This window comes from Rosa chinensis, chromosome 5 (genome assembly GCF_002994745.2).
Source record: "Rosa chinensis cultivar Old Blush chromosome 5, RchiOBHm-V2, whole genome shotgun sequence".
NCBI classification, from domain to species: domain Eukaryota; kingdom Viridiplantae; phylum Streptophyta; class Magnoliopsida; order Rosales; family Rosaceae; genus Rosa; species Rosa chinensis.
The window spans coordinates 69,652,245-69,666,406 of record NC_037092.1 but is presented as its reverse complement, the minus strand read 5'-3'; the positions used below and the strand labels follow the sequence as shown (position 1 = coordinate 69,666,406).

Genomic DNA, 14,162 nt, shown 5'->3' with positions numbered 1-14,162 from the left:
CTTCATGGCTTGAGTTTTTGCATAGATGTAGTCTTGTAATTTCAGGATTGACATACATGTTATCTTACACTAAACATTTGCTCAGGTATAGACCCAACTAGAATTTAACTCTTCTAAATCCCAATTTTGTACTAGCACGTACCTCAAAGGTGAGGTTGTCCGACATACATGAAAACAGCTGACATTCTCTGGTCTCTAACCAATGTAATGATCCTTAATTAGTTCTACTTACTATGTTAAGTACAAGTGATAATTGTTCATTGCTTAGATGGTGGGCGATGATTGCCTGCTGGGTTGGGTCCTGATGGAGTTTTATGAATCCTCTTCCTTTCACTTACCTGTATTTCAATATTGTACAAAGATGTAAACAGTCAGCGTAAGATTGTTTTACATCGACTATATGAGTGGTGATGATAAATATACTTGAATATATGTACTGTTTAAGATCCACACACACCCGAGTAGGTAAAGCATATCTGGTTCCCGAGCCTGGCCTTGAACTGTGCAGTGCAGGATTGAGCTTGAACTGAACTGTGGCCACCAACAAGAAAGATAAATTTTATTAAATATTGAAGAAGGAAGAAAGGTACAATCTGCTCAGCTATGTACGTTTTTTTTTTTTGGTTCTTTGTAATGATTTGAGTTTTGATAAAATGTTTGCGACACTTCTCATATCCATTACAAAAAGTTGAAGACTGAGTAAAGAGTTCTCTGCCATGGTTAACTGCAAGTTGAGGGTTCTGTTCAAACGTCAAAACTTATCTGTTCGAACATCCCCTGCAACTTGGGTGGAACGTAACTGCACCTGTGGTTAAGCATAGCAGAGAAACCCTCCAGAGTGATTTACCTGATTCAAGAGCTTGAGCATTAATAATGTAGTGGTGGTATTGAGAAGTTGCGAGCAGGAGCCATATCAAAAGAAGATTAATGTGGCTCTGTCTTCCCATCTTAAGCTGAAGATGATGCATGCTTTAGGTGAATAGGAATTGTTGAGAACTTGAGATATATTTTGTTGTGGCAGGGTCTTTTATAGGCAGGCAGAAGCTCTTTACCATGGCGTAGTCTAATCATTGCCTAATTTAAAAAAATTGTGGGACGTGTGTTAAAAAGTGCTTGGGAATCCTATGTCATTTACACACTGAGAATTGATATCATGAGTTGACTTCATTGCAGTTATCATTGCATACATAATTAGTGTTTGAGTGCTTGAACCATGCTGTCGGCAACTGGAACTGAGAATTTGGACCCCCCAAATGCATGTTAAAGTACTCAATTGCTTTCATAATGGAATGTCTTGATTGTTCTTTATTTTGTCCCTTTCGATTCCCAGAAAAACTTTAGTTTTCAACTAGTGTCTTTTTATTTATTTTTATATTTCCCGCTTCTTTGTTTGTGTTTGAGTTAAGCTTAAACCCTTCCTTTTCTTATTCTTCTGTTGAAAATGGATGAACTATGAAATATGAGAATTTAATTTTATTCTTGTCTGGCTCTCGCTTCACTTAATCCAAGCCATGTATCACAAATCAAATTATCCCTTTCTTTACTAGTACAACCCAAAGTGATACACGACAATCTTTAGACTTGTAATACATGGCTCATAGTAGAAGTTAAAACAATATCATGACAAGACGCAAATCCAGATTGAGGAAAAGGGAACTAATCGTGCAACTTCTTTTCTCTCTTTTTATGTTCCGAATGCTCTCCCTTGTGCAATCAGAAGTACCTTGTTGTGATCATGATGGTGTTTCACCACACTTGGATGTAGCTGTAAATACAAGTATGCGTGCATTTTGTGTTTCTTTGTCTGTTCTGCATTCAGAGGTTCTGAGGTTCCCTAGTGTGTTTCGGCTGGAGTCCTTTTTACTCTTCACTTTATTGTCTGCACTCAACTTAGAAGCTTGGCAAGAGCAGAAGCACCTGAGAGAAGAACCCTTTTCATGATGATGGATGGTGCTCTGATGCTCAAGGCCATATTGACCTTAACGAGAATAACTTAGAATAATTGATGAACATGCCAATGAGGATTGGTTTGGTTCTACTTTACCATTGATTGTCGGCTCACCGAACTCGTATAGCGGGCCGTATTATATAATGTCAAGGAGTTGCTTTGGCTTTTGCATAAAGTTCTCAAAGTTGGTCTTAGAAATTAAGCATTTGACGCATGCATTTCGTCATTCCCATGAGCCTAAAAACAATTTTGTGCAATCTTTTGCTCGAGTTATGAGACGTGTGATGTAGGTTGTTTTTTTTTTTTGTACCCTATTTTCTTATTACACTTTATATTTTAATTTTAATTATTAAATTTACTTATCTAATCCATTTCTCTTTCAAAAAATATCCATATATGACATATCAAATTTATATCAACAAGCCAATTAACACACGCTTACGCGCGTGTCAATTGACTCTAAATAGCTTCATTTACCGTGTCAATTGATATTTGGATCTTCTAAATAATAATTTTTATTTATTCATTCGGAGAAATTTTATTTTCTTTGGATAAACTAACTTTTCAATTTGAAATCATAAACTGCAATTGCAGTTGTTGAAGCATGTACTGTTCCCACGATCAAATGCACTTCTTATTTCAATGTGTCTTAAGTTAATTACTGTTATATCCTCATATATATTAAATTTCAGATTTTTTGTGTTTAATTAAAGAAGGGCAATTTCAGGTATTTTAAAAATTTAACTTTAAGCTTTATTGGCTTAATTAATAACTAGATTTGTCATTCCGTCTTTCTTCCTATTTGAAACTACGTATGAGAGGAGCCGTTTTAAGAGTCAAGAACTGCAAAGCACTTTTTTCTTGGTTGAACGTGGGAGCGTTGATTGGGAGGATAATAACTGCAATCACTCTGGGTTTATCTGTTATTCAACTGAAACGGGAGAGTAGCCGTGTTTATCCTATTCTTTTCCACCACATAGTTACAATTTTGCCCCTCTTTTATTCAATCCATTTATGCTAAGAGTTATATATAGAGAGGGGTATTGTATGGGCTAAGAGTTATATAAGCCATATACGGAATCTTCTTCTACAAGTTTTGACTACTAGCAATTATTCTAATGCTTCAAATATATAGAATTTTGTGATTATGATAAAGTTTAGCTTAATGATTTTGATATTGATTTACACACACACACACACACTGATTTTAGGGAAAAATTCACCAACGGTGTCTGGACACTTAAGGGACTTTCAGAATGATACCTGAACTTACAAAGTTATCAATGTGATACCTGGACTCATTTTTTCGTATCAACATCGTACCTATGACCAATTTCCGTAACGGCTCCGTGACGGAAATTGGCCGTAGGTATCACATTGATACGAAAAAATGAGTCCAGGTATCACATTGATAACTTTGTAAGTTCAGGTATCATTCTGAAAGTCCCTAAGTGTCCAGACACTGTTGGTGAATTTTTCCCAATTTTGCACGTGAGTCACTTAATGAAGACAAAATGACCGATTTACCCTCAAATTCTTTCTTTCTTTTCTTTTCTTTTTTTCTTTATTCTTCTTTCTTTCTTTCTTTCTTTCTTTCTTTCTTTCTTCTTATTCTTTTCTGGTTTCTTCTTCCCCTGATTTGAATCATCAAGATTCAAATCATCTTGCTCGTTCGATTCCCACCGCCGCTGCGTCTCAATCCACCTTCATGCACCACAGATGTTTCTGGTTCCCCCAACTTCAAATCCTATAGCAAATTGAAATTGTGCATTGAGGCTTCACCGCACACTCCGAGTTCATCCCCGCCGCCGTCGCCAATGACTTGACCACAACAACCTCCACCACCGCACAACAACGTCATCCTCCACTGCTTCTCGATTGGGTTTGGGGATAAGGATTGCTTCTTCCTCCACCGCTAGCGAAATCGTGGAGGCTCAAGGCCACATTCTAAAGGCCACCGGCCGGAAGGACAGCCACAGCAAGGTTTGCACCACTAAAGGCCCCAGGGATCGCAGCATCAGGCTCGTCGCCCACACCGCCATTCAATTCTACGACATGAAGGACCGGCTTGGATACGACCAGCCTAGCAAGGTCGTCGATTGGCCGCGCAGGATACGCAGAACGTAAGCCTCAATTTCTCGATGGTGGAGGCTCCGAGTCCTTTGTTTACTAATCGGCGAGGCACAATGGTGGGTAGCAGCGGAGTGGCGAAGATAGTGAATAAGAACAGCTCGAATTTTCTGCAGGTGAGGATGGTGTTGAGGTCGAAGTTGTTAATCTTTGTCTGCCTAAAATTGCCTCTGATCGAAGTTGGGCTAGAGGCCCAAGTTGTTGGCTAAACCGATGAAGTTGCAGGTGAGGATGGTGTGGAGGTGGTGTTGCATGTCGGGAAGAAGGAGAGGATGGAGGGGTGTGATTGGAGCTGTGATTTGAGAGTGCAGGGCTGGCGGGGTCTGAGTTTCTGATCAATGGTGTATAAAAGGGGGTCGGAGGAGAGAACGAGAGTGGCGGTGGTCAAGTCATTGGCGGCGGCGGCGGGGATGAACTCGGAGTGAACGGTGAAGCCTCAATCCACAATTTCAATTTGCTATAGGATTTGAAGTTGGGGGAACCAGAAACATCTGTGGTGCATGAAGGTGGATTGAGACGCAGCGGCGGTGTTTGATCAGCGATCGGCGGTGGGAATCAGACGAGCAAGATGATTTGAATCTTGATGATTCAAATCAGGGGAAGAAGAAACCAGAAAAGAAGAAGAAGAAGAAAGAAAGAAAGAAAGAAGAATAAAGAAAAAAAGAAAAGAAAAGAAAGAAAGAATTTGAGGGTAAATCGGTCATTTTGTCTTCATTAAGTGACTCACGTGCAAAATTGGGAAAAATTCACCAACGGTGTCTGGACACTTAGGGACTTTCAGAATGATACCTGAACTTACAAAGTTATCAATGTGATACCTGGACTCATTTTTTCGTATCAATGTGATACCTAAGGCCAATTTCCGTCACGGAGCCGTTACGGAAATTGGTCATAGGTACGATGTTGATACGAAAAAATGAGTCCAGGTATCACATTGATAACTTTGTAAGTTCAGGTATCATTCTGAAAGTCCCCTAAGTGTCCAGACACCGTTGGTGAATTTTTCCCTTGATTTTATATAGAATTTTGAGATTTGAGGATAACATAGGTAGTTCGAGTGGTGTATTTAATAAAATGATAGAATAAGAAATTAAATGGGTGGTGTATTAAGTAAGAGCTGTGCATTAAGTATTTAGGGATGTGGGAATAAAATTTTCTGTTTGCAAATGATATTGTACAGATTTTGATGAAGTTAATATTAATGGTTTTGTGAATTGATTAACAAATTAGCGATGAGGAGGCAACAAAAAGACAAAAAAAAAAAAGGAATAAATTTAAATTTGGGTGGAGAAGATGCAAATTTTTTGAGTAAATGATAATTTCATTGATAAAAACTCATGTCAAGAAGGTCATTACATACCCTCCCGCTACTATGCTATGGACATATAAAAGATTTATGGTGAAGATCACAGTGGTATATAGGGATAGACCAACTATATTCGAACTTAACACTTCCTTATTCAAAGCAAGCCTATAATTATGAAGATTCTAAGATATATCATATAGGCGTAGCACCTTAAAGAAACTACATTATCTCCTTGCCCTTAGAGCTAGGGCTAGGAGGATTACACAAACCAAGTTTAGAACCAATCCCAGGCCACGCCCAATTCCAAACCCAAATCCCAGCTTCTTGATTGATGAGCACCAGCCCATTTTGAGGCCTTGTCGGCATTGCTAGGTTCGTCAACGGCGTGCCATTACACTTTTTAGCCGGGATCAAGTTTGCCAAGAAAGAAATCGAGGCCAAAGAACCATCTTCCAGCTTGACCCTGTAGCATTCTCCGCCGACCGCCGCCGCAAATCCCCTCATGGTGCGCAATCTGAAGACACCATTTGCATAGGAAATCCAGACCCAACCATCACTGCCTGAGTGATCGTTGGCCTGTGAAAGTGGTAAGCCAGGAGCCTAAAAAAGCATTCCAATTTGCTATGGGCACCCCAAAAGGAGTCACCCATGCTTTATACCAGGATGCCGGCTAGGACCTGCTTGCATCTCAATCATCTTTACCGCTGCACCAGATTCAACACCACTGCCACCATAGATCATCTTTGTGTCATCTTCATCACAGGTAGCCATCATAACTATTCCGTAGCCACCATAACTACCGCTATTAAGAGCCCGCCCAACCATAGTAATTATCTTCCGAATTGCAGCAAATACATTAATCCCTAATATAATCCAGTTCTGCACCACAACCTTGCAAAGCCCGGGCGAGATCAACATGATACCGCCGATGTTCAACTGCGATCAGGTAAACTGATGGAGGCCACAAGCCCAAGATAGACCAGATGCTCCACCATGTCCAATACCAACAACAGTAGCAGATCGAGGCTGCTGGAATTGAAGTTGAGAAGCATCTGATGATGAGGATCGAATGATTGGTACGACTAGACGAACGCGTCCTGATATGTCAACAAGCCCGGAGCCGTTGTGATCGACGCCACTACAAGGTTGCAACGCTAGTGTAAGCGCAAAGAGGAGTGCCATTAGAGAGAGAGAGAGAGAGAGTAGGGTTTGCCATTTTAATCACAGGGATATTTTGGAGATCAAGTAGTCTTTACATTTAATTAAGCGGTTTTCACCGTTTACTCTAATTCTAGGGACTTTTTCCCCCTTACACCACTCACATATTTTTTTCCCACTTACCCATAATGACTAATAAGTTGTTCCCTAATACCCAATTAAGTTTTTTTTTTTAGTGGAAGAGAGAGAAGCTATTTGAGACTTCCCGGATTCGGGTCACCGATCGCCGGACTTCTCTGAAAACCTCACCGGAGGTCCCTAAAGAGATCGTCAGATATCTCATAGATCACCGGAGAGGTTTATTGCCCCCCTAATAAACAATTATTTCCTCCAATAAACATTTATTGGGCGACAATAAAAGTTTATGAAACCTTACCGAAGGTCCCCAAAGAGGTTGTTGGAGATTTCATACGTCGCCGGTGAGGTTTATTGCCACCCCAATTATTGGGGGGCAATAAATGTTTATTGAGGGGAAGGAGAACTAATCTCCCTAAAATTAGACAAATAAAACTTTGATTGAGAAAGAAGATAAGGAAATTGCATCAATTCGAAACCCTTTATTAGGGGGCAATAAATCAACAAAAAAAATTATTGCCCCCGATAAAAGCAAGAAAATAGTGGTTTTATTACTCTGTTTGTGTTGTACACTTAGTTACTTTTTTGTTCTTCTCAAAAAAGAATTTTTTTTTGTTGTATAATCAAACCTGCAATATTTGAAGAAAAAAAAATTATCTGGGCACCCAAAAAATGCTTTGGGCACCCACGTCTCTTCTATTCTTTGCCGGTTGCAAACGGTCCCTAATCTCTGGCATCATCGACGACCGGAGATCTCAACTCCTCATCCAACTATGGGAAATTAAGATCAAATTCCAGCGACTTCCAAAACAATGACGCTTTGAAGTCTCCGTTGACCTCAACCACCGAGAACGACTAGTCCCAATCACTGCGGCAATCTTCCGGATCCATCGCGCGTCCACGGTTGTTTGACGCAACAGTGTAGTCTAAAGGAAAAGCGGGTTGAGGAAGAAGAAAATCAGGTCGAGGCAGTAACAAGAAGAAAAGTCGGTCGAGGAAGTGGGCCGATACGAAGGTTGAAGGGATGGATTGACCAAGATTTGCTGGAAGCAGGCTGTGGCGGCCGCGTAGGGATGGAAGTTGTGTGCCATGTTCAGTCCATCAGAGGATGTCAAAGCACAGAGAGAGAGAAAGAGAGAAAGAGAGAAAGAGATGAAGAAGTCACCGGCAGAGAGATAGGGAGGATAGGGAGAGAGAGAGAGTGTGTGTGTGTGTGTGGCAATATGTAGTTTTTAACTTTTTGGAGTCCAAAATCGTCATTTAGCTGTTAAATTGGGTTAATGTGAATAAAAATGTGTTGCTGGGGTAAGTGGGATGATTTTGGTCTATTTTGGTGCTTTGGGTCAAAGACCCTTTAATTAATTGGTGATGTATTTAGTTTTCCTTGCAAATTTGAATTTTAGAAAATGAGTAGGCTTCTTAGTCATTTTGCACTTGGGTAATATACCCTTTCAATAATTCAAATGTTTGTAGGATAAACTAAGAAAGTATGACTCATTCGACACTTTGGTCACTCAATTATCAAATATATCATTTTGGTCACCAAACTATTACTCTGTTAATTACTTTAGTAATTTTGCTAAATTTTCTGTTAAAATCTCAATTAAATAGGCAATATTTTTGTAAATATGTATTTTTTATAGGGTAATATCGTTAAAATCTTGCTTTAGTCACTTCTCCCAATCAATCCAATTCAAACTTCTTAGTTCTCAAAGGCTGGTTGAACGAAAATGCATGTTCTTGATATTGTGGCAAAATAAAATAAAATAATAATAACGGAAAAATAACAAAGTGACTAAAGTGAATAACAGAGCTAAAGTTGAATGACCAAAGTGTCAAACAGGTAAAAGTTGAGTGACCATTTGTAATATTCTCCTTTTTGTTTTATACAAAAACTAATTCATTAGATGCTGAAGCCCCTTGGGCAACCCGAGTTTACAACATCAAATAAACTTAAGAAGTAGTTTGAAATTGTTTTTTGCATTATGTTGATCACTCGGTAATACCCAAACAACCATACCCATACACAACTAACTTATTTTTTAATGAGAATACAACAGGATGTCAAGATATAAAGATTGAAAATTAAACATGAGGTTGCGTTCTTGATGACAATCCACCATATTTATATGATTTTGTGTCGAATACCTCAAAATAACAATAATTATTCTAGTTGTTGGAGAGTGAAGATCATACATTAGGAAAGCGATAAAATAAACTATAATTGAATTATAAGTGGGTGACTTATTCTCAATTGTATTGAGGTCTTTTGAGATAAAACTCAACACCTAATAGTGGTTAAGTTGGGACAATATCAGTGCGTTAATAAGTCATGAACCACATTTGTCGCCATTTAACTTGGTATCAGAGAGGGTTTCTCTCTAATCATGTCATGGACCTGAATAATTGAGCTTGAAACAAATGACTGAGCATTCGAAAAGATGTGTTGGCTTTAGTGAACAAATTATGGGGGAGCTTTTGAAAAGATGCGTTAACTTAGGTTTACAATGTGCGTATTAACCAAGTTTCCGATTGTACTGAGGCCTTTTGAGTTAAAACTCAACACCTAATAGGTGGTAAAGTTTGGACAAGATATGTGTTGTAGTAAGCCACAAGCCACATTTGTTGTAGTTCAACACTAGTGACTCCTTGGCAAATATCAAGTTTTGAAATACAAGCAATTTTAGATTATTACTCTCTCTCTCTCTCTCTCTCTCTCTCTCTCTCTCTCACGCACCTGAAGATTGAAATATTTGTGTCTTTCGATATATTCCTCTTTAAAGGTGCTGACATATCTTACTGAGAGTTTTTTGTATTGCCAATATATTTTCAACATCATCAAATATTCACCCATATTTATCGAAATTGATATTTCGATAAATATAGGTGAATATTTAAACGTTTTCAGGTCGGGTTCTATCCATTTCACCTGAAATAAGAATCTATTAGTGAAGGATCCCAAAAATAGAAACACTTTTATTTCATTTTGGAAATTGGACGTCATTTTTATTGATAATGTATATAAACTTTCATGTCATATGTAGTTGAAGTTGTTAGCTATCCTACGTAACCAACCATTGAAGGTGTTACTCGATCAGAATTGTAAGTGTATAGTCTACGATAATTTTCAAGATGCTACTACAATACTTAAACATAAGAAGTATATAAAATGTTGAGGAATTAATTCAACGCATATTAGCTTATTAATAAAATCGGACATCAAAGTTTGCACATACATTTAAGTAAAACATATATAAACCTAGCCTCCATTGGTGATTGGATGAGCCTTGTGAAAATAGTTAGAGCATCCACAATAGACTCCCTCTTTGAGCTTTTATGTAGTTTACAAAAGTTGCTCCAACCACACTCTTAAAATAGAAAAAACGCAAAGAGCTTCTAAATCTGAAAAGCGAGAAAGTGACTCCTAGTAGATTTTAGTTCATTAATGAAACTAATTTATCTATTTAAAATTATAATTTCCTATTTTACAATTTGTTTGATAATTAAACTAAGGAAAAAATACAGTTTTAGTCACTCAATTTTTGCTTGATCTACACTTTGGTCACTCATGTTTATAAAAGTTCACTTTAGTCAATCAACTTTAACTCCAACTATCACTTATTCACTTTACTTCGCCGGTGAATTTTTCCGATAAAAAGGTCACATGACGCCTCACATGCTATTTTTTAAGGGTTATTTTCGTCCCTTACGTTTCACCCGCCTTTTTCCTCTTAACTCTTCACAATTCCCTCCAAAATCTATGGCTTCCCTCTAAATTTCCCCCCTTCACTTTTTCCTTCGACCTGCCATTACATCTCTCTTATTAAATTCTTTAAACACATCCAACGTTTTCTCTTTTGCTATTGGTTAACAGTTTGCCATATCATTACCAGAACACTTACGTTCAGAACATATCCTTACATATCATTACCTTTGTTCTCCAATTACAGCACAAGATCAAAAGCAAGCAAGGAGATCAAGATGTAAATTATAATTTTCAGATTTAAGAGAAATGGGAAGGTCTCAGTTCAATTATATCCTTAAATGTTTAATGTCATTTATTTGAATCACAAAGTAGAAAGAAAGGTATCACTTTTGAAAGAGCATGATCGTTAAAAATAGCCTCATCTCCTTCATTGTTCAGAGCAAGATCCATAATCATTGAAAACAAGAAAAAATATAATCTATTCCTTACATTCATACAATTGCAATTGTGTAGTAATAATGAAACACTACTACAATAAGTTAATCAGACGACAGATATTTGGAAATGTGTGATGACCAGCCTCGCTGTGGTCTAAACGAGTGTTGTGTGATTGAAAAATCACACAACGGTGATTCCACTGTTGTGCAATATCCATTTCCTCAACAGATAATTATTCTGTTGTACGAATTCTGCGCAGGCATGTGCCTGACATGGCATGCGCGGAGATGCATCGGCATTGACATGGCCATTCAGACATCAAAAGAAGAAATTAGCTGTTGTCTGAGGTTCATAACACACAACAGTTATAAATCTTTCTTGTTGTCTGAGATGTATAAGACACAACAGCTATAATTATGTATTTGTTGTCTGTTGAATCATTCAGACAACAGGGATAGTTATATTTCTGTTGTGTGTTATGAATCTCACACAACGTAATTTTATTGTTTTCTGATGTTGGTTTTTAGTTCACACAACAAACTATATTTGGTTAACTGTGGTGTGAATATTGTAATCAAATTGGATAACATCTAGTAACTGTTGTAGGAGAGGCCTTAATTTTGAACTATTTTGCAGTCATACAACACATTGTTTTGTATTGTGTTGCATGACTGAAACTTAGACAACAACAAGAATATTCACAGAAATAATGCTCGATATATTATGATATAAACAGTACTATAATCCATATAATTCAAGTACTATTATTCAAACATCTATACATTCAAGTAATTAGATAATGTACCAGACAAGAGCATTCCTAGCTAGTTATACATGAATCAAGATCATTCATATTCTCGATGGCTCTTAGCTTTCAGCTGCCTTTGGCTTCAATAAAACCCGGAAGGACCTGCTCTAATTGCTTTATACTTTTTGCAGATCTAGGATCATCAGGAAGGAGACTTCCTTCATTGCACACAAGGCCCCAGTTTCTTTGCAATATATTTAGAAGAAGTAATCAGCAGAAGAATAGCAAACCTCAATATGCGAATAGAAATAAGCTCAGCAAATAGCCCGATGATCTCCTAAGCTGCCATCATATTCTCTTCTCTAATAACATGCTCTACCTAAAATACATATACCAAATAATTACTAACCAAAAACTAAGAACTTGTTCTCGATATTGTGCAAGTAAAGTAACCCCAATGAAAAAAGAGAAATTACCCGAATCCGAGCTGTAGCTTCCTGGCCAATCTCAAGAAGCTTGGCAATGTCACAACGCATATTAGGAACTAAGAGACTTTCTTTGTGGCAATGTCAAATAACTCCACAACTCATGTCATCAGACACCAAACTTAACCAATTAGTTAACACTTCAAAATCTTTAACAGATTCTAAATAAGCCAAAGTAAAACCAACAAGAAAAAATCAAAGTCCAATCTTCAAAAAAGAAAAGAAACCTGGAGTGCAATCAACCAAAAGAAAAACTATGGTACCAGCACATGCAACAAAGCTAATGAGTAATAAAGTGAAAACTGGACCACCAAAATCAATACCCAAACTTAACAAATCTAACTTGTATAAAACTCTAGTAAGAAAACAAGGGGAGTTCTCAATTTCAAAGAAAATAATGATAGCTATCACATTCTTCCAAACTAGCAAACAAAAACACGGAGTGCAAGAGGATACAGCAGTAGTTTTTGTTGCTGATTGAACTACAGCAATTGTCTCCATCGACTAGATGTATTTGCTGCATCAAAGAGCCAAGTTAATTTAATTTGACAAAAAGATTGTGCATATCAAATGTAACTAAGAGCATGTTCAAGTATGGAAATCTTAGGTATCTGCTAGTTTATTATTTGAGAAAGACCAGATATGGGATGCACAGTTGTAAAAGCAGTATTGGCATTCAACTTTACTTGGCATGGCACTGCAGCAGTCTATAACCCACAATTATCACTTTTTCAGTAACATGCTTCTTAATGGTGTATAATTCTCCGTTAATCAAACTGAATAATATGTAAGAAGACTGAAAATCACAGTCAATGTAAACTGAACATTCACTACTCAAATGCCAGACTTTTAGTGAAAGACCACAACATAATTTTGCACAATGATGGTGTGATTTCCAGTATGCAAACAAGGAGAGAGACAAACCTGTGTGGTTACGCAGAGTGTGTGTGCAAGCTGTGTTTTCCCAGACCTGAAATTTGTGTTTATGTTTAATACAAGCAATAGTCAACAGTGATACTCAAAGAAACATTTCAGATTATGGACACTAGTGATACTGAAAGTAAAATAACTCACCTAAATTCCCCAAAGACTTTTGTGATTGCTAGAGTTTCAATTCCACCTGCAATTTATTATTACAGAATCAAATGAAAACAAACTATTAAGCATGATAAACATTAGATTGAATAACAAATATTAGCACAAGATTACTACCTAATAGTTCATCAAATGCTTGGCTCTCAGTTCAATCCAATTAATCAAAGTTTCCATTGATCTCTGCTATGTAGTTTAACATGAAAAAGTCAAATTAACAAATTAATAATAAGCCTCTGGTTGTGAAGGGTACCAGTAGATGTCGGATGGTTTGTAATCAAAAGCATATTTAAATGTTGTAGCAGCTGCACCATATATCCCCAGTTGTGTGCATAACTCGCTAATAAGATTAAAATTAGAAAAATCCAAAAGAAGAAGAAAAAAAAATTGAAATTGAAGTACGGAACAAATATACCTAGGGCTTCCCAATGCTCCCACTGATATAGAGCACAAAAAGTGGATCCTCTGCATCAACCCACTCCACTGCACAAGTAGTTGGATATTTAGGTATGCCATCCTGGAATATAATTACGAGTCATCAGTCAACACCAATCCGTAAAGTAAATGTTCAAGTCACCTATAACCATTTGATAAAAACACTAATAAAGAAAGAATAAACAATGCAGTATGAATTTGAAAGAGAAAAGAAAAAAAAATGTTTCTTTTTTCATGAAAGCCTATAGAAAGAGGAGTTTGTACTACTACTAACCAGCCACCATATGTCTCATCCTTCTTCCCAATTAGTACTTCCCTCTTCAAAGCAGATTCATTCTCATAAGTTAAGCATACATCTGCTCAAACAAGAAATCATATATCAATCAGATTCCTATCATAAAATATATCTATTTGGTTAGTAAATATGAGAAAATTGATAAAGTAATATGGGGTTCACATCCAAAACCAATTGGCAATGGATGGAGTGGCCCAAACCCTTATAAACTCATAGGCAATGTCCCATTTTTCCCATGTAGGATCTATAATCTCAACACGCCCCCGCACGTGTGGCAAATTTTCAA

General features: G+C 37.3%; 1 protein-coding gene and 1 long non-coding RNA gene across 2 annotated transcripts; both read right to left on the bottom strand.

Annotated features, from left to right (window-relative positions):
- Window position 1: 1 nt before the first annotated feature.
- LOC112165946 (CLAVATA3/ESR (CLE)-related protein 46) lies at window positions 2-992 on the bottom strand. Its single transcript, XM_024302659.2, has 3 exons — window positions 848-992; window positions 458-531; window positions 2-338 (listed from the first exon to the last, which is right to left on the bottom strand). Exons 1-3 carry the CDS (start codon window positions 966-968, stop codon window positions 258-260), a joined length of 276 nt encoding a protein of 91 aa, XP_024158427.1. The 5' UTR covers window positions 969-992; the 3' UTR covers window positions 2-257.
- An 11,904-nt stretch (window positions 993-12,896) lies between these two features.
- LOC121049340 lies at window positions 12,897-13,288 on the bottom strand. Its single transcript, XR_005799643.1, has 3 exons — window positions 13,267-13,288; window positions 13,129-13,174; window positions 12,897-13,024 (listed from the first exon to the last, which is right to left on the bottom strand). It is a non-coding gene; the product is annotated as an uncharacterized LOC121049340 (long non-coding RNA).
- Window positions 13,289-14,162: the final 874 nt, after the last annotated feature.